At 39.8% G+C, this 27,657-nt stretch overlaps 1 protein-coding gene across 1 annotated transcript in view; it reads left to right on the plus strand.

The window, feature by feature from the left end:
• The first annotated feature begins 3,373 nt into the window (after positions 1–3,373).
• LOC138853800 (ATP-dependent DNA/RNA helicase DHX36-like) overlaps positions 3,374–27,657 on the plus strand; it is a 50,038-nt gene continuing 25,754 nt past the window's right edge. The window contains exons 1-3 of the mRNA XM_070092765.1: positions 3,374–3,580; positions 17,011–17,051; positions 18,176–18,298. Coding sequence (XP_069948866.1) covers positions 17,030–17,051; positions 18,176–18,298 — 145 coding nt within the window. The 5' untranslated portion in view covers positions 3,374–3,580; positions 17,011–17,029. The remainder of the gene's footprint in view (positions 3,581–17,010; positions 17,052–18,175; positions 18,299–27,657) is intronic.

A 27,657-nucleotide genomic window follows, 5' to 3' on the forward strand; every position in this document is an offset into this window, starting at 1 on the left:
AGGAAAATCCTGTGTCACAAACCTACTAGAGTTTTATGACAAGGTGACAGAAGTAAGACAAGAGAGAGAGGGGTGGATCGACTGCGTATTTTTGGACTGCAAGAAGGCTTTCGACACAGTTCCTCACAAGAGGTTACTGCAAAAGCTAGAGGACCAGGCACACATAACAGGAAAGGCACTGCAATGGATCAGAGAATATCTGACAGGGAGGAAACAACGAGTCATGGTACGCGACGAGGTGTCAGAGTGGGCGCCTGTGACAAGCGGGGTTCCACAGGGGTCAGTCCTAGGACCTGTGCTGTTCTTGGTATACGTGAACGACATAACGGAAGGGATAGACTCAGAAGTGTCCTTGTTTGCAGACGATGTGAAGTTAATGAGAAGAATCGAATCGGACGAGGATCAGGCAGGACTACAAAGAGATCTGGACAGGCTACAAGCCTGGTCCAGCAACTGGCTCCTTGAATTTAACCCTGCCAAATGCAAAGTCATGAAGATTGGGGAAGGGCAAAGAAGACCGCAGACACAATATAGTTTAGATGGCCAAAGACTGCAAACCTCACTAAAGGAAAAAGATCTGGGGGTGAGTATAACACCGAGCATATCTCCTGAGGCGCACATCAATCAGATAACTGCTGCAGCATACGGGCGCCTGGCAAACCTACGGATAGCGTTCCGATACCTCAGTAAGGATTCGTTTAAGACTCTGTACACCATCTACGTCAGGCCCATACTGGAGTATGCAGCACCAGTTTGGAATCCACACCTAGTCAAGCACGTCAAGAAATTAGAGAAAGTGCAAAGGTTTGCAACAAGACTAGTCCCAGAGCTACGGGGATTGTCCTATGAAGAAAGGTTGAGGGAAATCGGCCTGACAACACTGGAGGCCAGGAGGGTCAGGGGAGACATGATAACGACATATAAAATACTGTGCGGAATAGACGAGGTGGACAAAGACGGGATGTTCCAGAGACAGGACACAGACACAAGAGGTCACAATTGGAAGTTGAAGACTCAGATGAATCAAAGGGATGTTAGGAAGTATTTCTTCAGTCATAGAGTAGTCAGGCCATGGAATAGCCTAGAAAGTGATGTGGTGGAGGCAGGAACCATACATAGTTTTAAGGCGAGGTATGATAGAGCTCATGGGGCAGGGAGAGAGAGGACCTAGTAGCAATCAGCGAAGAGGCGGGGCCAGGAGCTGTGAATCGACCCCTGCAACCACAAATAGGTGAGTACAAATAGGTGAGTACATGCACATATGTGGTAATGCTTTATTTACAGCTAGCAAAGTCAGGGTATTTCTCCAGAATGGTCTGTAATATACCACTGTGGATAAAATACTTAGCCATTTCTTGAACACTTCTGAGTGAGTTGTTTCTAAATTCATTAATTTTATCGCACTCCAGTACATAATGACGCAGGGTGTGACAATAATCCATCTGGCAAAGTTTACATTTCGTTTGGTCTACATCTGGTGGTGGTGATTTAACCTGCCAAAGATACTTGTAACCCAGCCGGAGCCGGGCGGTAGTGACATCCAAGAGTCTGCTTATTTTGTTGGATGCACCATAGACATGTGGCTCCTCCTGCATGATAGAATGATGATAGATGGACTCACTGGTGTCAATCTCCCTGAGCCTTAAGTCCATAAAATTCAGCTGAAGTTCTTTTCGTATTATTGTTCTCAAACTACTACCTGACAAGCCAAGATTGTAATCTACTCCCTCTTTGAAAGCATACAGCTTAGCCAATTTATCAGTTCTATCATGCATCTGAAGACCAATGTGAGATGGAATCCACAGCATGTGCACTCTGACTCCACTGTCCACAATCCTACCATACCTGTGTCTGGCTTCTGACACAAGCATGCCACAATTTATGCTTACTCTGAAGTGTCCCTGTTCGCAGATGACGTGAAGTTGATGAGAAGAATTAAATCGGACGAGGATGAGGCAGGACTGCAAAGAGACCTGGACAGGCTGGACATGTGGTCCAGTAACTGGCTTCTAGAATTCAATCCAGCCAAATGCAAAGTCATGAAGATTGGGGAGGGGCAAAGAAGACCGCAGACAGAGTATAGGCTAGGTGGACAAAGACTACAGACCTCACTCAGGGAGAAAGACCTTGGGGTGACCATAACACCGAGCACATCACCGGAGGCACACATCAACCAAATAACTGCTGCAGCATACGGCCGCCTGGCAAACCTGAGAATAGCGTTCCGATACCTTAATAAGGAATCGTTCAAGACACTGTACACTGTGTATGTTAGGCCCATACTGGAGTATGCAGCACCAGTCTGGAACCCACACCTGGTCAAGCACGTCAAGAAGTTAGAGAAAGTACAAAGGTTTGCAACAAGGCTAGTCCCAGAGCTCAAGGGAATGTCGTACGAGGAAAGGTTAAGGGAAATCGGACTGACGACACTGGAGGACAGAAGGGTCAGGGAAGACATGATAACGACATACAAGATACTGGGAGGAATAGACAAGGTGGACAGAGATAGGATGTTCCAGAGAGGGGACACAGGGACAAGGGGTCACAACTGGAAGCTGAAGACTCAGACGAGTCACAGGGACGTTAGGAAGTATTTCTTCAGTCATAGAGTTGTCAGCAAGTGGAATAGCCTAGCAAGTGAAGTAGTGGAGGCAGGAACCATACATAGTTTTAAGAAGAGGTATGACAAAGCTCAGGAAGCAGAGAGAGGACCCAGTAGCGATTAGTGAAGAGGCGGGGCCAGGAGCTGAGTCTCGACCCCTGCAACCACAATTAGGTGAGTACAATTAGGTGAGTACACACACACACACACACACACGCTAGGACTCGACCCCTGCAACCACAAATAGGTGAGTACACACACACACACACACACACACACGGTACAAGGAGAGTGACCTAGTAGCGACCAGTGAAGAAGCGGGGCCAGGAGCTTGGACTCGACCCCTGCAACCTTAACTAGGTGAGTACAACTAGGTGAGTACACACACACACACACACACACACACACACACACACACACACACACACACACACACACACACACACACACACACACACACACACACACAAGTGGTAATGCTGTAAAATACTTTGACATTTCTTGAACATTTCTTAATAAGTTGTCTTTGAATTCATTAATTTGATCACATTCCAGTACATAATGACGTAAGGTATGACTTTTATGTAAAATTTGATTATATTATATTTAGGATCACCGTGGCTGGCATCACTGTTGTAAAACACACATCTGCAAGTACCTTAAACAGGCAGAAATAAGTAAAATAATTTATTTTGTTATTCAAAGAAATAAATAATTCATCGTAACAAAGGGATTCATCAAAAATTTAATATTACACTTAGGATCACTGTGGCCGGCATCATTGTGGTCAAACACAACTGCAAGTACCTGCACACACTCCACCCAGGCGCTGCGTTACTCAAACGGGTTTAGTGCTCCGCTCTTTAATATAATAATAAAGGTTGCCTGAAGAAGAAGGGGCATCAGGTCTCCAGCAGTAGCAACATTCAAGGTGGCTGGGAGCCCCTTGTCTTGTGTAGCCAGACTCCAGTCCTGGAGGTAGGACGCCACACCATCAACATTGAAGCTTCTTAAGCATAATAATAATAATCTTTATCTTTATCTTTATCTTTATCTTTATCTTTATCTTTATCTTTATCTTTATTTCTAGAGATATAGGTTGCAACTTATACAGACCTATCAGACATCACTGACACTATATAGAGAGCTCCTTGTTATGCAGAGCATTTTGGGCAAATTAGGTTAATTTTGTCCCCAGGATGCGACCCACACCAGTCCACTAACACCCAGGTACTTGCGCTCATGATCAACGTTGTGCTATTATAACAACCTTAACTATCGTGGGTTAAGTTCTGTATAATATACTCTATAAAATCATTGTGCTGTATGACCCAAGTGGGTTTAGCACGTGGTTTTGATTATATTATAAAACCATTTTTAAAATTTTAAATTGTGTATGAGGCCTAAATAACGACTCAACACTTCACTCAAGAACCCAGTGGAAGTATGTCATACTTTTACTCATTTACCAATTTTTTAATGTTTTGTTTAGGTCTACCACAACTGACATCTACATCCCCTTACGTATAGACTACCGCCCACAGGATGGGTATGGGGTGCATAATAAACATATTAAACTAACTAACTTACATTAACCTTGATTAAATCTACATAATACATATGACCATAGTCCATGTATACCTCACAGCCAGTGGACAGATTTATACCACAAACCCCTTCGTAGAATCTAACCTGTTGAAAGTTGTGACCCAACTTGACCAAGCCTGGCCTGACTAACTTGTAATTATGAGTAAGGCTAGAGACCTTCAAGCACATGGCACAAGTACACACACAATGCTGTACTATACCTTGAGAGAGTTCTGGGGGTCAATGCCCCCACGGCCCAGTCTGTGACCAGGCTTCATGGTGGATCAGGGCCTGATCATTTAGGCGTTTACTGCTGGACTATTAATCCAACATACAAACCACAACCCGGCTGGTCAGGTACTGACTAGGTGCCTGTCTAGTGCTTGCTTGAAGACAGCCAGGGGTTATTGGTAATCCCCCTGATGAATGCTGGGAGGCAGTTGAACAGTCTTGGGCCCCTGACACTTATTGTGTTGTCTCTTATCATGCTAGTGGTACCCCTGCTTTTCATTGGGGGGATATTGTACTGTCTGCCAAGTCTTTTGCTTTTGTAGGGAGTGATTTTCGTGGGCAAGTTTGGTACTCGTCCCTCTAGGATTATCTAGGTGTATATAATCATGTACATATCTCTCCGTCCTGCATTCTAGGGAGTACAGGTTGAGGAACTTCAAGCATTCCCAGTAATTGAGGTGTTTTATTGCAGTTATGCTTGCCGTAAAGATTCTCTGTACATTTTCTACGACAGCAATTTCACCTGCCCTGAAAGGTGCTGTTAGTGTGCGGTAATATTCCAGCCTAGGTAGAACAAGCGACCTGAAGTGTCATCACGGGCTTGGCATCCCTAGTTTTGAAGGGTCTCGTTATCATTTTTCTAGCAGGTGCAATTGATACAATGTTATGGTCCTTGAAGGTAAGATCCTCTGACATGATTACCCTCAGGTCTTTGACTTTGGTTTTTTGCTCTGTTGTGTGGTTGGAATTTGTATTATACTTCGATGAAGTTTAAATTTCCTCATGTTTTCCATATCAGAGTAACTGAAATTTCTCATCAGTGAACTTCATATTGTTTTCTGCAGCCCATTTAAAGATTTAGTTTATGTCCACCTGGAGTCTTTCAGTGTCTTCAATGAAGGATACTGTCATTTAAATTCGGGTGTCATCTGCAAGGTATTATATTCCTGTCTATGTCCGATATGAGGATGAGGAACAAGATGGGGGCAAGTACTGTGCCTTGAGCATGTGTTGCTATTTGTTATTGTGTGCATGTACATTGGCTACATGAAAATTGTACAAATTGATGTACAGTGGAACCTCAGTTTTCGTCATTAATTCGTTCCAGAAAGTCTGACGAAAACTGAATTCAACGAAAATTGATGCAATATTTCCCATAAGAAATAGTGTAAATCCAATTAACCTGTTCCAGACACCCGAAAGTATTAACAAAAAATACATTTTATAGAGAATAACTATAGATTTACCTGCAGAAAACAATGAGAAATAAATATAAAGGACTAATGAAATGGATAAATGAACATTTAACATTACCTTTATTGAAGACTCTTGTTGGCGTATGGAAGACGGCGAGGAGGGAAGAGGTTATCTCTGCCACCATCACTACCACCCTCTACCACAATCACTACCACTCTCTACCACAATCACTACCACCCTCTACCACAATCATTACCACCCTCTACCACAATCATTACCACCCTCTACCACAATCATTACCACCCTCTACCACAATCATTACCACCCTCTACCACTATCATTACCACCCTCTACCACCATCACTACCACCCTCTACCACCATCACTACCACCATCACTACCACCATCACTACCACCATCACTACCACCCTCAACCACCATCACTACCACCCTCAACCACCATCACTACCACCATCACTACCACCCTCACTACCACCCTCACTACCACCCTCACTACCACCCTCACTACCACCCTCACTACCACCCTCACTACCACCCTCACTACCACCCTCTGCCGACAAGAAACACAGCCAGACTGACTCAGAATACAGTGGAACCTCAAATTTCGAACTTAATCCGTTCCAGGAGCTAGTTCTAAATTTGAAAAGTCTGAAATTTGAAGCAATATTTCCCATAAGAAATAATGGAAATACAATTAATCCATTCCAGAAACCCAAAAATATTTACAAAAAAAAAACATTTTATAGAGATTAATTACAGTTTTACATACACACAAGAAATGCTGTAGTCTTTAATTATGTATAGTAATATAAAATAACATTTTTACTTACCTTTATTGAAGATTGGTGATGGCATCTGGAAGATAGGGAGGAGGAGAGAGGGAGTTGGGGTAATTGTTTGGAAGGAGAATCCCCCTCCATGAGGACTTCCGGTATCAAAGCCCTCTCTGGGGTTGCTTCCCTTCTCTGTATTTTAATGCCACTAGGACCAGCTTGAGTCATTGGACCCCAGTCTCACAAAATAACTGTCTACAGTCCTCTGTTTCTGTCTCACAAAATAACTGTCCACAGTCGTCTGTTTCTGTCTCACAAAATAACTGTCCATAATCGTCTGTTTGTCTCACAAAATAACTCCACAGTCATCTATTTGTCTCACAAAATAACTGTCCACAGTTGTCTCTCACAAAATAACTGTCCACAGTTGTCTGTCCCACAAAATAACTGTCCACAATCATCTGTTTCTCACAAAATAACTCCACAGTCGTCTGTTTCTGTCTCCCAAAATAACTGTCCACAGTCGTCTGTTTCTGTCTCACAAAATAACTGTCCACAGTCCTCTGTACATCCTGGCAAGCTCAACAAGTCTCACTCCAGTCTCATACTTCTGTATTATTCCCTTCTTCACATCTCTGGTGTTTCTCACTTTCTTTACCACAGGGGTACCGCTAGCAAGTTTCTTTGGGCCCATGGCAGCTCATTTCACAGCCCCACAAGCGCTAAACACAATTAAATAATCGTAAAATGTGTGAATGAGATTGCAGGTTAGTGTTCACTCAAGCATAAACAAAGCTAGACTGCTCACGGCGCCTGCGCGGGGACATGGACAGAGCGGGCCAGCAGACAGGTCCCGTACCCGGCGGTCTGAAAATAGGGGCGCGTTCGATAATAGGGACACAGTTTGTCCGAAAAAATGGTCTTATTTTCGAAACGGTCGATATGTGATACGTTCGATTTTTGAAGTTCCACTGTACATGGATGCTTTGTGTGGGCATGGGCAGACACTTTTGGTATGGTGAATTACTGTCAACTCAACAAACACCGAGGTTATGAATGAAAACTGGGACAAAATTTTGATGAAAAAAAGTTGTCTGAAACTGAATTTGACAAAAACCAGGGCAAACGAAATTAGAGGTTCCACTGTACATGATCCCTCCATAAAAGGGATTATTTGGGGAAAAGGGGTGTCCACTTTAGTGAAAATCCCTTATATTATTGAAAGTTTTGATTAAAAGAATGTAGCTGTTTAATTGTTCAACTACCAGACATGGATAAATGTCCAATAAAACAAGACTTAGTCCATCATCTTGATGAACTACTAGACATACTAAGAATTATCTGGAGTACAGTACAGTTTTACACTACGGTACTATACAATACACCTGTGCAAAACAATTGCAAACAGACAATCTTAACCTGTACCTAAAAAAGAAAACTAGTTAAGAGTGCAGCACAGTACAGTACAGTAATTTTTCTTAATATTTCTTATGGATAGATGAGCTTACAGATGCACAGTATTCCAGTGCTTCAATCTTTGTATGTTTGGGCTATTTTCACATGCCTCTTAGGAATAAGGTTCCTTGTGGCTTGTTTGGCAATGCACTTGCCTTGAATGCTGAGTGTCTTGTGGTTCAGTCCCTGATATGAGTAGAAATGTTGGGCCTGTTTCCTTACGCTTGCTGCCCTTGTTCATCTAGCAAGTGGGTACCTGGATGTTAGTTGACTGGTGTGGGTTGCATCCTGGGGACAAGATTGAAGGGCCCCAATGGAAATAAGACACAGCCTTTGATAGTGGACTGGGTTATCCTGGGTGGCTACCCCTCTGGGTTAAAAATATGAACAAATTTTATCTTAATCTTTTAGGGTTGTGCATACACTGTAATTCACAGCATATTCTGTAAGCTTTTCCTTGCACCTTTGAATGTCAGACACTGTTTTTCTATACCATACTCCTCACAAACACCAACTACTGAAATTCCAGTCTCCAGCCTCCTTGCTAATTAAAGTTTCTGCTTACCAGTCAAATGCTTCTCTTTGACACAATTATTTGCTTTAGAGGCCATTTTTAATAACACTGTATAGGGTTCTTTAATAAAATGATTAACCCTTTGACTGTTTTGGTTGTATATATATGTCTTACGAGCCAGTGTTTCGGACGTAAATACACTCAATAATTCTAGCAGCGTCAAATCAAGCAGGAAAAAGCTGGTAGGCCCACATGTGAGAGAATGGATCTGTGTGGTCGGTGCGCACCACATAAAAAAAAATCTTGCAGAACGCAGTGCATAATGAGAAAAAAACTGAGCGTTTTTTGGATTAAAACGCTGACTGAGGTGTATTTTTGTATAGTATTTATCGTATTCCTGTTTTCATGGTCTCACGTGATAAAATGGAAAACATATTGCAGAAATAGAGGTGATTTTGATTAGTTTCACGATGAAAACGACCTTGAAATTGAAAGTAGCAGAAATGTTCGATTTTTACCAATGTTCAAGAGTAAGTAAATCACACCACACATCCAATACACGTCAACTGGGGAGTTTAATATTCTTCCACTAGTGCACTGATATCATTTATACCATTTTTACAATAATGCAGTAATCTGCTTAACAGTAAATTTTGTATTTTTTGTGTGAATAAGAAATCAAAATAGAAAGCAATAGTAATATAAGAGGGGCCTAGAGACATCACTAATGAACAGAGGGTATGTTATTTTAGTGCCAAGAATGTCTACATTGTTTATTCTTGACCCTATTTTGAAATTGACATCTTTTTTAATTTGCGTGAAATTGGCCAAATTGCCAATTTCTGACCACTTTGTTGGGTAGTTCAAATTGGTAAATGGACGGTTTCTTGTACTCAGTTGATGGAAAAAATGGAGTTCTTACGAAATAGCTATGAGTTTGGTCAACTGGAACAACGGAATTGGCCAAAAACAAGGCTCAAAGTCGGTGAAATTGCCGATGCATATATGTCGCCGAGACCGCTAACTTCGTGGGAGCGTAATTCCATGAATTTTTGACCAAATTTCATACTTTTGGTGTCATCACCATCAGGAAAAGATTCTCTATCATTTCACAAGGAAAAATAATTTTTTTTTTTTTCCAAAAATTTTGCGACATAGAATGAGTTTCAGAAAGGGGCTTGCAACAGTCAAAGGGTTAAAAACACTAAATCCAGGGAAAAAGTTTGAGACGAAATGATAGTATGTGAGGATGTGAAGACAAACTGGTGCAGGCTGAGCCGCTTCCTTGCTGCCCAGGAACAGTGAAAATGTAGGCATCCAAGCTGAAGCTCAGACCAGACAAACTCGTTATTAAGGTGAATTGGGCCGTTTTATCAAGTGTACAGTTGGATCAGACAGCCATGCGATAAAGTGGATTTGGTCTGATTCATGGCTATTTTAATTGGACACCCCATTAAACAAACATGTTTTTGTCTCTTTTCCATGGGGAAGTGGAAAAGAATTTTTCCTCTGTAAACCATGCATGTCATAAAAGGTAATAATGCCAGGAGCAGTGGGTTAGTAATCCCTTCAGTATAAATTTCTAAAAATAAGAACAAAAACTTTATGAAGGTGAAAGTGTTTCTTCTTTTTTGAGTTGCCCTGCTGAGTAGGAGGCGGCTGGTGTGTTAAATAAAATGTGGGATTTTAGGTAAGATGAGTACATATAATTATTATAATAAAGAACCACAATTACCCACCAGGGCTGTGTGGAGGGTGATGGTACATAGGGTTAGAACATTCCCTGTTGACAGATAATCAATATGTCAGATATACCACCTGTAGAGTCATGGGTTAAGCCTACCTGTTGGTGGGCAATGGCCCATGTATAACAGCGTCTAAATGGTTTGTCTTATCACAGCGCCTATCTACCTTTTTGCTGCAGCCAAATGGTTAAAGTGACGGGTCGGATAATGACTCACTGAGGTGTATGTATCAGTCCCAGCTGATGCGACACTGTACATGAAGGCTTGACTGAAGAGGTGAGAAGAGATAATGCACCTAGCCACGTCTTCTGTCATCTGCTTCACACATGTCTGACGACTATGACTTGTAGTCCGTAACAATTCACGGCAGGAAGGATTGGCGTTAGTGCAATAAATAGAGTAGGTTATCTCTTCCTCTATTCTTCCTGGAGATTGTTGGTTGCATGCACATGAAACTGGCCATGAATGCTTCTATGTCGAGTGACAAGCTAAGCTGGCCACCTTGTCACACACATCCATTCACCGAATACAAACTGCAGTGTCAGACTGACTCTCTACCCTACCTGTTGCTGCTCCCACCCTCTTTATACATGGAATAACTGCTAACACAGATCAACAGGCATGGATGCCGGCTGTGACTACTCATATTAATCAGAGAGATAGGATTCCATGAGTCTAAGATGCTGGCCGTAGATTATAAGTTCCTGAGTGCTTCTTGAGTGCACAGGTATATTCTCTAGGATTTTTTCCTGCCTGGGGGAAGGGCCAGTTTTCCAGACAAATGTCTTTTCCTTTAATTTGTGCAGTGATTGCTTCTTTAGGGTAGCTCCTGCTGTACACATGGGTGTCAAGTGTCCCCTTGTATTAACTATGAATCTTTAATCTCATTATTGCTCATATTGCTGGTTCAGACACACATGTTAAGACAAATAGGTATTCTGGAATGTGTGATGACCACATCCTGTCTATATGTAATCTCACTCTAATTTAAAACTGCTCATATAGGCTGCAGTGTTGCAGGAAATGTGAACCTCTCCATCTCACTAATGGCAAGCCAGAGTGTCCCTTTGGCCCATGTGCCCCTTTATGCCTTGAGGCAACTGAGAGAGCATGAGTGTGAGTGAATGAGTGAGTTCGAGAGCTCTCAGATCCCAGCTGATGGGGGGGGGGTCACCTGCTCTCCAGGGGGTGTCCATGTCCCCAGGGGGTATCCATGTTCCTGGGCTGGAGAAATAATAATTTTTTTCTCTACAAAACTTACAAATTTATAAGCAATTTTGTAAGTTCTTAAACTTAGCTTCACTGCTTGATCATGATTTTCTAACATATTCTTGAGGCTTGTTTTACTATCTGTTTAAGAGATTCTTTGAATGAACTCTTGCCATTAATCATGATAGCTGGGAAACACGCAATTACTGATTTGTAATTACAGTACTTATTTGTAGCTACAAATATGTGGCTCTTTGTATCTCATCTTCGTTAATATGTTCATTAATGTTTTTACTTTCCAGTGGTTGTACAGGTCGGCCATCACTAATCCGGCAATCAGTTATCTGGTTCCATTAGTAATCTGGCACTAATTTTGGCTAGCATAATTTCAGATTCCATCATTATACCACTCAAATTTCATCATTATACTGACTCAGAAATTGTGCAGATGGTTGTAAATCCACAGCAGCAAGCCAGTGGAGAAGAAAGCAGTGATGAAATGAGGAAGATGTAGCAGAAAGTCTCTCTGTTGATAGGTTAAGTGTATTCTAACCTAACCACTCTGTAATCTGGCAAACTCACTAATTTGGCACACTACAGATCCCAGTGATGCCAGATTAGTAATGGCCGACATGTAGTACTTATTATGTCCTCTTTCAATATATTCCATTCTTCCACCACTGTTCATAAGAAAAAATTCCAGGCTCACTTTCGCTCTGTTTTTTTCTTAATTTAAATATGTAGCCTCTTGTTATTCCTGTTGAAGGCACCTTAACCCTTAAACTGTCCAAATGTAGATCTACGTTTTTTCAACATTTGAAAGTATGTAAAAAAGTAGATCTTCTTTTCTTTTTTTACATTTGAAAAGTGTAAAAAGAACTTCGATGTTGGTTTTTTTTTTTTGTTATGCTATTTGAAAATATGTAAAAAAAAGCGTAGTTCTACTTTTGGAGCACTACGCATGTGAACATAGATCTGCTTGGACAGTTTAAGGGTTAAAAAACCTTTATTGATTCTTTTACATTCTTTTATAGCCTTACATGTTATATTTCCTCTTTCGATCATTATTTATTTTAGCTGCTCAGAAAATATGGGTTATTCAAGTTTCTCTAATACCAAGCGAGTGGTGAAATGGGAATATGTATATATATATTTTGTGCCTAGGAAGTTTTTTCTTTATCAACCAAAAAAACCAGCCAAACCTAACTAACCTCACCTGCCTTTTGAGTTAAATACTAAATTAGATTATGTTGGGCTAGGTGTTTGTTTTTTATTGGCTACTGAAAAAATCTTTTTCCTCATAAGCCCAAAATATAACCGTCTCCATTGCACAATCCATTTAATATTGTAGAATTTACATAAAAAAAAAAGAGCAAAAGTAAATATTGAAAATAAGTTTTGCTGTTTTTAACCCTTTCAGGGTCTGTGCCGTAGATCTACGGCTTTACGTTCAGGGTCCAAACCGGAGATCTATATCATGTGGGAGTTCGATACGTGGATTAGGGTAGAAATACTCACGTAGGCTGTTATACGTATAATTACTGTTATGTGGACAGAGCCCGCAGCCGATTACCTATCTCCTTGGCTACACTCGTAAAACTGACTAGGCGGCTGGCCAGTACCCCGTAGTGGGTGTTTTGAAATAGTGTCAGCTCAGCACAATATGGAGACCGTGACTCAAGACGGTTGGTCGTTGAGTCAACGGACGGTTACTGGTAACTGGTTACTACTGAGACTGGTAACTGGTTACTACTACTGAGAGCTCGGCGACGCTAACGTATGTCGTCCCGACATACAACTAATACAAACTAGAGATGGCAGGTATACGGCTTGGGCTGATTCTATACAATGTCAAAGTACACAACATGAAACATTATAGATACATAAGTAGTTGGAATGAAAGCTTACGTAACTGAAACTGTAATGTAATACAAGGTATACTATAGTACAACTTAAAACTCAACAAATGAACAACGAACTCAACATTGAGATTACAAGTGATAAAAACAAAAATTTTTGATCGATCGATCTGTATTCGTGTGATCTACGGATTCTGAGGAAGGAATATATACAAAGAAAGAGTGTTTAACAGAAAGGCAGATTCGGTGCACGCAAATCTAGACTGTTAACTCTCAGAATGCGGAGAGAACATGAACACAAAAAAAAATTCTTGAATACTGATAAGTTGATACTGTAATTATTCATCTATACAGGTTATTTACATTTAACCCCAACTCTGCTAGGGTAAGATTGGCATATGCAGAATGGGTGTCATCTCTGGGAGGATCAAATTCTGTAGCATTGGCTAACTCATGCTGTATTTGAGGCAAATCTGAATTGGAAGTTACAAATGATACTTGAGGATTTCTCAATACCTGTCGTGTACGTAGGGAATAACGACATTCAGGTTGATCGTCTGACTGAGTATCAGAGGAAGAGAGTACAGGATCAGGAGGATTGTCAGAGTCTGTCACATTAGTCTGGGTTGGAACATCATTATCGTCACATACTAACTTCATATGATCCAAATGCGATTCTTTATACTGACCAGTACTAATCTCTCTAACCTTATACTTATTTCCAGTGATATGTTCAACTACGCGATAAGGACCAACAAACCTTTGATCAAGCTTTGGCATTGCAGACGTTTTGTTAAAGTTAATCAGCATAACTCTCGAACCTACTTTGATTTTGGATGGCTTTGATCGAGTGTTTGCGACTCTTGTAAATTCTGCTGTTGATTTATGAAGTGTTTCACGGATTCTTCTAAAAACACTTTGAGCTAAGCTGGTACGAGTTGCTACGAAATCATCAGGGTTGTAATTTGGTTTCGGATTAGAATATAACAACTCATAAGGCAAACGTTTATCTACACCGTACAATGCATAATGTGGAGTGTCACCTATAGAAACATTGTAAGCAGAATTTATAGCACACTGCACATCAGGTATAACTTCATCCCAAGTTTCACTATTGGGATTGATAGTGGCTCTCAATACATCAAGTACTTTCTTATTGGTTCGTTCCGCTAACCCATTGCTGGCAGGATGATGAGGAACAATGGTGGATTTAGAGATCTTGTACAAGGTACACAAATTTTCAAGAATTTCATTACAGAATTCACCTCCATTATCTGTTACTAGGGACTTAGGAGTGGTATGCCTGCAGATAATGCGTTCTTTAAACGCTTTAGCTACTGTCTCGGCAGTCTTATCTGCAATAGGAACTAACTCGCAATATCTGGTGAAATGGTCTACCATAACACACAGATGTTTGTTACCTTGGAGGGAACATCGGAAATTAGTTAACAAATCTAGCGCAACTCTTTCCCAAGGTTCGCTAGTAGTTGGATACACTTGGATTGGATTAGGACCATTGGATGACAGGAGACAGGCTGGATGATAGGCTGACTGGCGTTCACTTCCACAGTCTGGCTTACTGACTGGCTTAATTGCAAAATCCGGGTCAACCCCTCGGAGATTGAAGCAATTAGCACACGAACTAAGCCAGGAAGCTTGAAACGGCTGCAACAGGCTTGCAGGCAGTAGGTAGTGAGTGAGGGTATAAGCTGCTGGCTGGAGGGTGTGAGGGGAGGGCATTCACCTTTGACCCTGCCGGCTACTCACAACAGTCTTCAAACGCCTTGAATTACCCTTAAAAACGTAAATCCACGCTCCACACCGCTGCACACCATTTATCATGTGGGAGTTCGATACGTGGATTAGGGTAGAAATACTCACGTAGGCTGTTATACGTATAATTACTGTTATGTGGACAGAGCCCGCAGCCGATTACCTATCTCCTTGGCTACACTCGTAAAACTGACTAGGCGGCTGGCCAGTACCCCGTAGTGGGTGTTTTGAAATAGTGTCAGCTCAGCACAATATGGAGACCGTGACTCAAGACGGTTGGTCGTTGAGTCAACGGACGGTTACTGGTAACTGGTTACTACTGAGACTGGTAACTGGTTACTACTACTGAGATCTACGCCATGAGCTCAGCTCATTCTGATAAGCTGTGAGTGGTAAATTTGGGCCTAGATATGAGAGAATACATCTGTGTGGTATGTGTGCACCACATAAAACAAATCGTGCAACACAGTGCATAATGAGAGAAAATGAGACCATAATTTTCGATTAAAACGGCGAATTTGCAATGTTTTTTCGTATGTTTTTTATACTTGTATTTGCGATTTCTTGGTCTCATTTCATAGAATGGAAGATATATTACAGAAATGGAGATGATTTTGATTGGTTTTAGTATTGGAAATGGCTTGAAACTGAGCTCAAAGTAGCGGAAATGTTAAATTTTTGCCGATGTTCAAGAGTAAACAGATGACCTCACACGTCTAATATACACCAGCTGGTGGGTCTAATATACGTTCACAAATGTGGTGATATTATTTATACAATTATTACAATATTGCATAACAGTAAATCTTCTATTTTTTGGTTTGAGTAAAAATTCATTATATGAATAAAAAAACAAAATGGAATTCATTTGTAAAGCCTGAAAACATAACTAATGAACAGAGGAAATGTTAGTTTAGTGCCAGGAATTCCTGCATTGTTTATTCTTGACCCTATTTTGAAATTGGAATATTTTGAACTTTGCATTAAATTGGCCAAATTACCAATTTCCAATCACTTTATTTTGTAGTTGAAACAGTTGACTTGGTGATTTCTTGTGCTTATTCGATGGAAGTAATACTTGTGAAATAGCTAAGAATTTGGTTGACTGGAATAATGTAATTGGCCTAAAATGGGAGTCAAAGTTGGCAAAATCGCTGATGCGTAAATATCGATGACACATCAAAATTCGCGAGAGCATAATTTTGTCAGTTTTCCATCAAATTTCATACTTTTTGTTTTATTACCTTCAGAAAAAGATTCTCTACCATTTCATAAGAAAAAATAAGAAAATTATTTTTTGAAAATTCTTGGACACTGGTGCACACTTTGAAATTTGGCCTCTGGACCCTGAAAGGGTTAATGATGATCATCATCATCTTTCTTCAACAAACTGACTGTATCCCACTGAGGTGAGGTGGCCAAACAAGAAAAACAAAAGTTTCTCTTTTTAAATTTAGTAATTTATACAGGAGAAGGTTACTAGCTCCTTGCTCCCAGCATTTTAGTCGCTTCTTACAACACACATGGCTTACAGAGGAAGAATTCTGTTCCACTTCCCCATGGAGATAGGAAATAAACAAGAACAAGAACTAGAAAGTAAACAGAAGAAAACCCAGAGGCTTGTGTATATATATATGAATGCACATGTATGTGTAGCGTGACCTAAAGTGTGAGTAGAAGTAGCAAGACGTACCTAAAATCTTGCATGTTTTGAGACAGAAAACAATTACAGGCTTTTGTTTTACACCCACTTGGCAGGATGGTGCGTAGTACCTCTCTGGGCAGTTGCTGTCTACCAACCTCCTCCTTCATGTTTTTAATAATATGGCCACCAAAAATTGTTGATAAATTAAGGAATACTGTATATGTATTATGAATCGAGGACATTAAATAATCAGTAAAGTTCATGCCTAAACCACAAGATAAAGATTAGATAACCTGATGTATCTATACATGGTGGTCTGTTAGCCAATAATTGAATTTCATTTTATCATCAGAGTTAAGTCTTTTGGTTTAATGTATTAAGTACTTGTTTTATTCCACAGCTTGTTGTGTGCCAGTAGCATGTATGGCAGACAGGGTAGAGGTAAGATATTGATTTTACATATTTTCTGTCATTGATAATTATTAATTTATGCTGGAATTAAGAAAAAAAATATATGTACAAGATCACACTTCTAAATCACTTAGAAAAGTTAAATTTTGAAAACAGACAAGAAATAAAACTGAATACACCTACCATCCGACTTACGACCGAGTTCGGTTCCGAGAAACCGGTCGTAAGTCGAAATGGACGTAAGTTGAACTTTACTACTGAATATCAACATCACATTTTTGTAATGACTTTATTTTATTGTTTTATTTTGGTATTTCATGTTTTACTTTACTTTTTATGCTGTTAGTACTGTATTTTATACTGTAAGGTTTAGGATAAACACTGTGTACAACACAAATAGTTGTTTATTTCCCAGAAATTTGGCAAAAAAACATGGTCGTAAGTCGAGTGGTTGTAAGTCGAGCAGGTCGTAAGTCGGATGGCAGGTGTATTTAGATCCTTACTCTGGGATCCTCCTCAGACTGCGTATTAATCTATGCAGAGTAAGAAACCAGAATTGGAATTCAATTTTGGGTCTTGCGAGTTTTCAAAATACAGGTCGGCCATCACTAATTCATCAGTCAGTTATCTGGTTCCATCAGTACTCCGGCACTAATTTCGGCTAGCATAATTTCAAATTTCATCATTATACTGAATCAGAAATTGTGCAGATGGTTGTAAATCCACAGCAGCAAGCCAGTGGAGGAGAAAGCAGTGATGAAAATGAGAAAGATGTAGCAGAGAGAATCTCTGTTGATAGGTTAATTAAGTGTATTCTAACCTAACTGCTCTATAATCCGGCAGACTCACTAATCCGGCACACTACAGGTCCCAGTGATGCCGGATTAATGATGGCTGACCTGTATAGGTTTTCTAAGTGTTATTCTAGAATGTTGAGTTTATTAAATAGGCTATAAAGTAAAGACAAAAAATTACTATATTAAATCAACATGCTTGTAATGTGATATATCAATAAATACTTAAAATAAATTATTAGTACTGAAATCAGTTTTGTTAAGGCAAATTAAAAATTGTGCAGTATATTATTTAAACATAACTACAGTTTAAGTTAATACGTATTTAATTGTTATTTTCATCTGAATTGTAATGCACAGGAAACTACAGTGATGGTGGCTTCAGAGGTGATGGAGGCCGAGGTAATAAATATCGAAGGAGAGGTGGTGCAAGAGGAGGTCGAAGAGGAGGCCATCCACAAGGTCTTCGTGGCAAAGAAATTGGTACTTTTTGATCCTTTCACTGTCAAGACCCCTGCTCTCAAACTTGCTCTTGGTGTCAAAGAATGTAAAAAAAAATTATTTTATCTTGTAAAATGATAGGAATCTTTTGTTCCAAAGGTGATGAAACCAAAATTATGAAATATTATGGAAAACTTTAAGAATCATGCTCTCATAAAATTGGTGGTCTCAGCGATATTTACATATCAGTGATTTTGATCTCTTTTCACTCTATTTTTGGCCAATTCCATTGTTTCAGTCCACCAAACTCTTGGCTATTTTGCTAGTTTTCCTTCTATTCTGTCGATTGAATACAAGAAACCGCCCATTTACCTATTTCAACCACTAAATAAAGTGATCAGAAATCAGTGGTTTAGTTAATTTCATACAAAATAAGGTCCAGAATAAACAATGTAGGCATTCCTGGCACTAAATAAACATTTCCTCTGTTCCTTAGTCATGTCTCCAGGCCGCTCTTATATTACGCTTGCTTTTCATTTTGAATTTTTATTCACACAAAAAAATAAATTTACTCTTATGCATAGACTATTACAATATTGTAATAACTGTATAAATAATGTCAATGCATTCCGTAATGCATATTAGACTGGCCAGTTGGAAGCGTATTGGACAGTTGACATTATTTGTGTACTCTGGAATATCAGCAAAACTTTGAAAATTTCCGCTACTTTGAACATAAGAACATAAGAACGAAGGAACACTGCAGCAGGCCTACTGGCCCATGCGAGGCAGGTCCAAGTCTCCGACCGGCTTAAGCCAATGCACCCAACCTAGTCAGGTCAGGTCACATTGACTTAAGGGAAGAACACTGCAACCGACCTGGTAGCACAAGCTATCAGGTCCAACTCACACCCACCCACATCCACTCATGTATTTATCCAACCTATTTTTAAAGCTACACAACGTTCTGGCCTCTATAACTGTACTTGGGAGTTCCACTCATCCACAACTCTATTACCAAACCAGTACTTTCCTATATTCTTCCTGAATCTGAATTTTTCCAACTTAAAACCATTGCTGCGAGTCCTGTCTAGGCTAGATATTTTCAGCACACTATTTACATCCCCTTTATTTATTCCTGTCTTCCATTTATACACCTCAATCATATCCCCCCTAATTCTACGTCTTTCTAGAGAGTGCAGATTCAGGGCCCTTAGTCTATCCTCATAGGGAAGGTTTCTGATACATGGGATCAACTTTGTCATCCTCTTTTGTACATTTTCCAGAGCATTTATATCCATTCTGTAATACGGTGACCAAAACTGTGCAGCATAATCTAAATGAGGCCTAACCAAGGATGTATAAAGTTGAAGAACAACCTGAGGATTCCTATTATTTATGCTTCTTGATATGAAGCCAAGGATTCTATTAGCTTTATTGCGAACACTTATGCACTGTTGTCTTGGTTTCAGATTACTGCTAACCAGAACTCCTAAATCTTTTTCGCAATCCGTAATATTAAGATCTACTTTATTTAGTTTATATGTGGCATGGTTATTGTCCTGTCCAACATTTAGAACTTTGCATTTGTCTATATTAAACTGCATCTGCCACTTCTCCGACCACTGCATCAGTCTATTCAAATCTTCCTGGAGTGCTCAAATGTCCTCGTCAGAATGAATTCGACGGCCTATTTTGGTGTCATCGGCAAACTTGCTGATGTCGCTCTTTATGCCCTCATCTATGTCGTTTATGTAGATTGTGAACAGCAGGGGGCCCAACACTGATCCCTGTGGAACACCGCTCGTGACTCTTCCCCACTCTGATTTCTCCCCATTTATGCAAACTCTCTGCTGCCTATTTGTCAACCATGCCTCTATCCAGGAAAAAATTTCTCCTCCTATTCCATGTGCCTTAATTTTCCTCAATAGTCTCTGATGTGGGACCCTGTCAAAAGCCTTACTGAAGTCCATATACACAATATCATATTCATTACCATGATTTACCTCCTCAAATAACTTAGTGAAAAAAAGTTAATAAATTCGTAAGGCAGGAATACCCCTTTGTAAAACCATTCTGAGATTCGTTGATTAATTTATGCTTTTCAAGGTGGCTACGAACTGCCTCGGCAATTATGGATTCCATAAATTTTCCCACTATAGAGGTTAGGCTTATTGGTCTATAGTTCGAAGCTAAGGACCTGTCACCTGCTTTGAAAATAGATATCACATTTGCCATTTTCCACTTATCTGGCACCATGCCAGTTTGTAGTGATATGTTGAAAAGATTAGCCAAAGGTTTGCTAAGCTCCTCTTTACATTCCTTTAGAACCCTTGCATACAGTTCATCAGGGCCTGGGGATTTGTTAGGTTTTAATTTATCTATTTGCCTAAGGACCATGTCACTTGTGACCCTAATCATGCACAGTTTATTATCATCCTGTTCTACATAATTTATCATTTCTGGAATATCGCTGGTATCCTCCTGTGTAAAAACTGAGAGGAAGTATGTGTTAAAAATTCTACACATTTCCTTATCACTGTCAGTGAGCTGACCCGAGGAACTTTTGAGTGGGCCTATCTTGTCCCTGATCTTACTTCTGTATATCTGAAAGAATCCTTTTGGGTTAGTCTTCGATTCTCTTGCAACTTTAACCTCATAATCTCTTTTTGCTTTTCTAATTCCCTTTCTTATTTCTCTCTTTAACTGAATATATCAATTTCTTAATTGCCCCTCTCCTCTTTTGATTTGCCTATATATGCCTCTCTTTTGACCAATCAGATATTTTAATCTATTGTTCATCCATTTAGGATCATTTTTGTTTGATCTGATTTCCCTATTTGGAACATAATTTGACTGAGCAGCTAGAACTATGCCCTGGAAAGCGTCATATCGGCAACCATCACCACCTACCTGACCCTTAGTCAGGTCATTCCAGTTCAGCCCACCTAAGTAATTTTTCAGTCCTATGAAATCAGCCAAGTGAAAGTCAGGGACGAAGACTTGATTGCCATTATTAGGGGAATTCCATGATATATTAAAACTGAGTGATTTGTGATCACTTTCCCCAAGCTCATCATTAACCTCAAGATTATTAATTAGTGTTTCCCTACTGGCAAGAACCAAGTCAAGGAGGTTATTTCCCCTAGTTGGCTCTGTCACAAACTGTTTTAAAAAACAATCCTGGATCGTATCAAGAAAGTCACCTGACTCTAAATTTCCTGTCAAATTGCTCCAGTCAATCTGTCTATAGTTGAAATCTCCCATTAGCACAACATTTTTGTATGTAGATGCCTTGCGAATTTCATCCCATAGAAGTTTACTGCAGTCCCTATCAAGATTTGGGGCCCTGTAAATCACACCCAAAATTAGTTTTTCTCGGCCCCCGAGAAGCTGTAACCAAACAGATTCAGTGGCCGACGCTTCTAATTTTATATCTTGTCTAGCACAACAATTTAAATTGTCTCTGACATACATTGCTACTCCACCACCCTTCCTGTTGACCCTGTCAGTGTGGAATAATTTATAGCCTTGTATGTGACATTCAGAGGGCATCTCTCTATCTTTCAGATTGAGCCAGGTCTCTGTTATAGCAATAATATCTATGTTTCCTGCACTTGCAATTAATCTTAGCTCATCTATCTTATTTCTTACACTCCTGCTATTAGTATAGTAAACCATAAGGGAGCTAGTCCCTTGCTTCCCTCTGCTGTACCCCTTTGTTTGCTGACCTGATCTATTGTCTTTATTTATAACTTCATGCTGAATGCCTTTTATACATTTACTGTTTCCAACCCTAGTGTTGCAACCTGCTTGCTTCCCACACACACCCATACCTCTATCTTCTATCAGTTTAAAATCATAGGCATTTCACCAATGGCCTACTCAATTGAGTTTGCAAGTGCTACCACCCCAGCCCCAGAGAGATGTACCCCATCCCTTGCATACATATCATGTTTGCCATAAAAGTTGTTCCAGTTGTCAATGAATGGGATTGCAAGTTCCTTGCAGTATCTGTCTAGCCAGCAATTTACACCAATTTCCCTAGACAACCATTCATTTCCTACTCCCCTTCTAGGCAAGATGCTACATATGATTGGGACCCCTCCCTTAGACTTAATGAAATCTATAGCTGACCTGTACTTATCTAGCAGCTCTTCTCTCCTACCCTTCCCAATATCATTTCCACCAGCACTGAGACAGATAATGGGCTTGTTCCCATTACCTGACATGATGTTATCCAGCCTGTTAACTATGTCCCCAACACCAGCTCCAGGGAAGCACACTCTATCTCTCATCTTCTTATTCCTGTTACAAAAAGCACGGTCAATATATCTTACCTGAAAGTCACCAACCACAAGAATGCGCTTACCTCTGTTAGCAGGGGCAGTAGTACCCTTACCTTCACTGGCCACTGAAGTACATTCATCCTGAAGGACAGAGAAGCGATTTCCTACCTTCAGATCTTCACTCTTAACTTTCCTTATTCTGATTCTCCTCCCATTACTGGTTACCACTCGCCACTTGTAGCAGGTGCTGGACTGCACCTCACTGCTGGTAGCTGTTGCTACCTCCCCACCTACAGCCTCCTCACAGCGAGAGACAGACTGCACCTCACTGCTAGAAGCCTCATTCCCCACAACTCCAGCCACCTCACACTCACTCCCAGACCCATTGAGGTGGACCTTCAGCCTCCTAATCCCCTCCTGGAGAAGCAAGACCTCCTCCTTCAACTCTCCAACCTCAATTTTTAAAACACTGCAGAAGCAAGCCATGCTTTGTAACTGTCCACACTAATCCCCAAGCTACTTTCAGTCCTGAAACTAATCGGAATCATCTCTATTTCTGTAATCTAGCTTCCATTCTATCGACTGAAACAAAGAAATCAAGAATACAACCATAAAAAACGTACAAAAATACACCACAAATTTTCTGTTTTAAACCAAAAACATTCGCAGTTTTTGCTCATGCATTGCATGCTGCAGGCCCAAATTATCTGCTCACAGCTGATCTGAATGAGCTGAGCTCATGGCATCATACTGCAGGACTGACACTGGCTTCAGAGCTGTGATACAATGGGACTGACAATTAAACGGTTAATAAAAGTTATAAACATGTTCAGATGGTTAAAATATAGTTTTATGATCTTTTTAACAATGAGTCTCAATGTATTTCTGTCTACTATATTTATTTATTTTATTTATTTATTTAGTAATTTGAGCATACATACAGAGGTACAAAAAAATACAGGTAAGAGCAGCATGCCAAAGCCACTTATATGCATAGCATTACGGGCTGGCTTAAAATAAACTTAAGATTAACTAAGCAATGATGAAATCAGTGATAAAACATTGTAAACAGATAACAATAAAGCACAAATGAGTATTACAAAGACAGGTCATATGGTTGCATGCATTGCTGTACATTCAGTCGAATGGAGTATTCTGTTAGGTAGTGTATTTAAAAAATAATAAGTTTGATTGGGTTTTAGGTTTAACATTTATGTGATATAATTGTGAGAAACATTTAAGATATACAATTTATAAGGTTCAGTTATTCAGTATTTATTTGGTTTTGGGTGAGTAAGTGATCTTTGAGAAAAGACTTGAATTTATAAACAGGTAGTGTTTCTTTTATATTTACAGGTAATGAATTCCAGATTTTAGGGCCTTTTATGTGCATTGAGTTTTTGCATAGCGTGAGATGGACACGAGGAACATCAAAGAGTGATCTGTGCTTTGTGTTATGGTCATGTGTTCTGTTGAGGTTGGCAAGGAGATGTTTGAGGGGAGGGTTAATATCAGAGTTAAGTGTTCTATGTATGTAATAGGTGCAATAATAAGTATGGATGTTTTGTATGGTGAGTAGGTTGAGTGTTTTGAATATTGGTGGAGTGTGCTGCCTGTAGTGAGAATTTGTTATTCTAACTGCAGCCTTTTGTTGGGTAATTAGTGGTCTGAGATGGTTAATTGTTGTTGAGCCCCATGCACAAATTCCATAGGTGAGATAGGGGTAAATAAGAGAGTGATATAGGGCCAGGAGGGCTGACTGTGGAGCATAGTACCGTATCTTCGATAGTGTGCCTACAGTCTTGGAAATTTTCTTAGAAATTTGTTGTATATGTGTATGAAATTTGAGTCTATTATCAAGGTGGATTCCTAAGAATTTTCCCTCTGTTAGCTTTGTGATAGGTGATCCGTTTATCATTATGTTAAGAGGGACATCTGTAGCTCTGTTACCAAACTGAATGAAGTAGGTTTTGTCATTGTTTAGTGTAAGTTTGTTAGTCCTCATCCAGGTAGATATTTTCTGTAATTCGGTATTTACAGTATTGGCTAGCGTGACTGGGCTCGGGTGAGAGAAGACGTATGTAGTGTCATCTGCAAATAGTGTGGGTTTGAGTAATTGCAAAGCATTTGGTAGGTCATTTATGTATAGGAGAAAGAGAAGAGGGCCAAGGACACTTCCCTGTGGGACACCAACTGTAATTGGTTGTGCGGAAGAGCTTGCCCCATTTGCGTACACATTGGCTTCTGTTGCTGAGGTATGACTTGAGGTAGTTGAGGGAGTGCCCTCTTATACCATAGTGTGACAATTTTACGTGGAGCAAGTCATGGTCAGCTGTATCAAAAGCTTTACGTAAGTCAATGAAGATCCCCAGTGGGACTTCTTTTTTCTCTATTACAGTGTATATATGTTCTAGCATGTGTATAATAGCATCATTAGTATTTTTATTAGGCCTGAATCCAAATTGGCAGGGGTTGAGTATGTTTTCGGAGATGAGGTAGGAGTAGATTTGTGTATGAATTAATTTTTCGAAGATTTTTGAGAGAGGGTGTAAATTGGATATTGGCCTATAGTTATTCAACTCTGTTTGGTCTCCTCCTTTATGGATTGGGGTGACCCTTGCTATTTTGAGAACTGTAGGGAAGGTGGAGGATTCAATGGATTTGTTAAAGAGTGTTGCAATGATTGGTGAGAGCACTTGTGACACTTTTTTGTATATAAAGGGTGGTAAGGTATTTAAATCTCCTGCCTTGTTTTTTAGTGCGTTGATAATAGGGAGACTTCGTATGGGTTAGTCGGAGCTAGGAACAGTGTGTTCGGGTAGTTGCCAGTGAGGTAGTCATTTGGTGGGGTATCTGAGCTTGGGATTTTATTGGCAAGGTTTTGTCCTATAGTGGAGAAGAAATCATTGAGTCTGTTTGCTGTTTCTGTTGGTGGGAGTTGGGGTTCATCTGATTTCGCTAATTTTATTTCGCTATTTTGTGATATCTTTTTTGTTCCCAGAATTTCTGATAGGGTTTTCCAGGTCTTTTTTATATCGCCTCGTAAGTTGGATAATCTGTTCTCATAATACAATTTTTTTGCCCTTCTTATCAGGCTGGTTAGGATTGACGAGTAACGTTTTGTTTGGTCTCTGGTTATGTGACCCATTCTGTACTGTTTTTCGTATCGGTGTTTTGTGTATATTATTGTATGTATTGTTTGTATTGTATATATTGTATATATTATATTGTATATATTATAATATATTATTGCAAGTTTTTTAACCTCCCTTATACATTATAGGCAGGCCCTACTTACATAGCAGGTTAGGTGAAAGTGAAAGTCTTTTTTCATTTTCAAATACAGTGGACCCCCGGTTAACGATATTTTTTCACTCCAGAAGTATGTTCAGGTGCCAGTACTGACCGAATTTGTTCCCATAAGAAATATTGTGAAGTAGATTATTCCATTTCAGACCCCCAAACATACACGTACAAACGCACTTATATAAATACACTTACATAATTGGTCGCATTCGGAGGTAATCGTTATGCGGGGGTCCACTGTACACATAAAAGCCTGATAACATATTTACACTATCATATATAAAGTGAGCAATAGAGCTAGGTCTATAAGATGCATATACAATGCACATTACTTACCTTAAAATATTTTTGTCCTTAGCTTATAGAGAGTTGTTAATATATTTATTGTAGGAAGTCTGAATAAATGAAGAATGAGTATAATTGAAAACCACTGCATTAGCAAAATGCCGTAAAGTGGGGCCCTCCAGTATTTTCAGCTTCTTGTATGCCAAGTCTTTCATGGCTTGTATATTGTTCTTGTGCTCCTCCTTTAACACTTGTCAGGTCTGTGCTGAGGTATCATGGCTGAGCTCGGGATCCATTTTGTAATATTACATGATGAGCTCAGCTCACTCAGATAAGCTGTAAGTAAATTTTGACCCAAATATGAGAGAATAAGTCTGTGCAGTGAGTGTGCACCATGGGGCCCCGTGGCCTGGCTGGCAAAGCTCTCACTTCACACACAGAGGGCCTGGGTTTGATTCCCGGCGGGGTGGAAAGGTTTTGATGCGTTTCCTGACACCTGTTGTCCTGCTCATCTAGCAAGTAGGTACCTGGATATTAGTCGATTGGCATGGGTCGTATCCTGAGGGACAACATTGAGGACCCCAATGGAAATAAGACTAATGGAAATAAGACCCTTTGGGGTTAAAAATCCAAACAAAATCTTATCTTAAAAAGATCCTGCTCCACGCATTGCATGATGGGAAAAAACAAAACTGAATGTGTAAGATTTAAAATACAGCCTCTCCTCACTTAATGACGAAGTTCCATTCCTAAGACCACGTCGTTAAACGAATTTGTCGCTAAGTGAGGAGTATACTGCAATGGTAGTGAGTTTGTGTCAGCCATTTTTGTTATTGTTTTAACCCTTTCAGGGTAGAGAGGGCCTCTCCTAAACTTGTTCTCAGGGTTGAAAATTTTTCAGGAAAAAATTTTTTTTTTTCTTATGAAAAGATAGAGAATCTTTTCCTGATCATAATGACACCAAAACTATGAAATTTGATGGAAAACTTACAGAATTATGCTCTCGCGAAGTTAGCGGTCTCGACGATGTTTTCGCCCACTTTGAGCCCTATTTTCGGCCAATTCCAGTGTATTAGTCAACAAGAATCATACCTATTTCACTAGAACTCCATTTTGTCTATCGAATGAGTACAAGAAACTGCCCATTTACTGATTTCAACTATCCAATAAAGTGGTCAGAAATTAGCAATTTTGCCAATTTCACACAAATTTCAAAAGATGCCAATTTACAAATAGGGTCCAGAATAAACAAGACAGACATTCCTGGCACTAAAATAACATTTCCTCTGTTCATTAGTCACATCCCCAGGCCCCTCTTATATTTCTTTTGGTTTCCACTTTGAATTTTTATTCTCAAAAAATAGAAGATTTACTGTTATGCAGACTACTGCATTAGTGTAGAAATGGTATAAATAATATCAGCGCACTTGTGAAAGAATATTAGACTCACCAGTTGACATGTATTGGACGCATGGCATGATTTGTTTACTTTTGAACTTAGGCAAAAATCGAACATTTCTG

Source organism: Cherax quadricarinatus, chromosome 40, assembly GCF_038502225.1.
Source record: "Cherax quadricarinatus isolate ZL_2023a chromosome 40, ASM3850222v1, whole genome shotgun sequence".
NCBI classification, from domain to species: Eukaryota; Metazoa; Arthropoda; class Malacostraca; order Decapoda; family Parastacidae; genus Cherax; species Cherax quadricarinatus.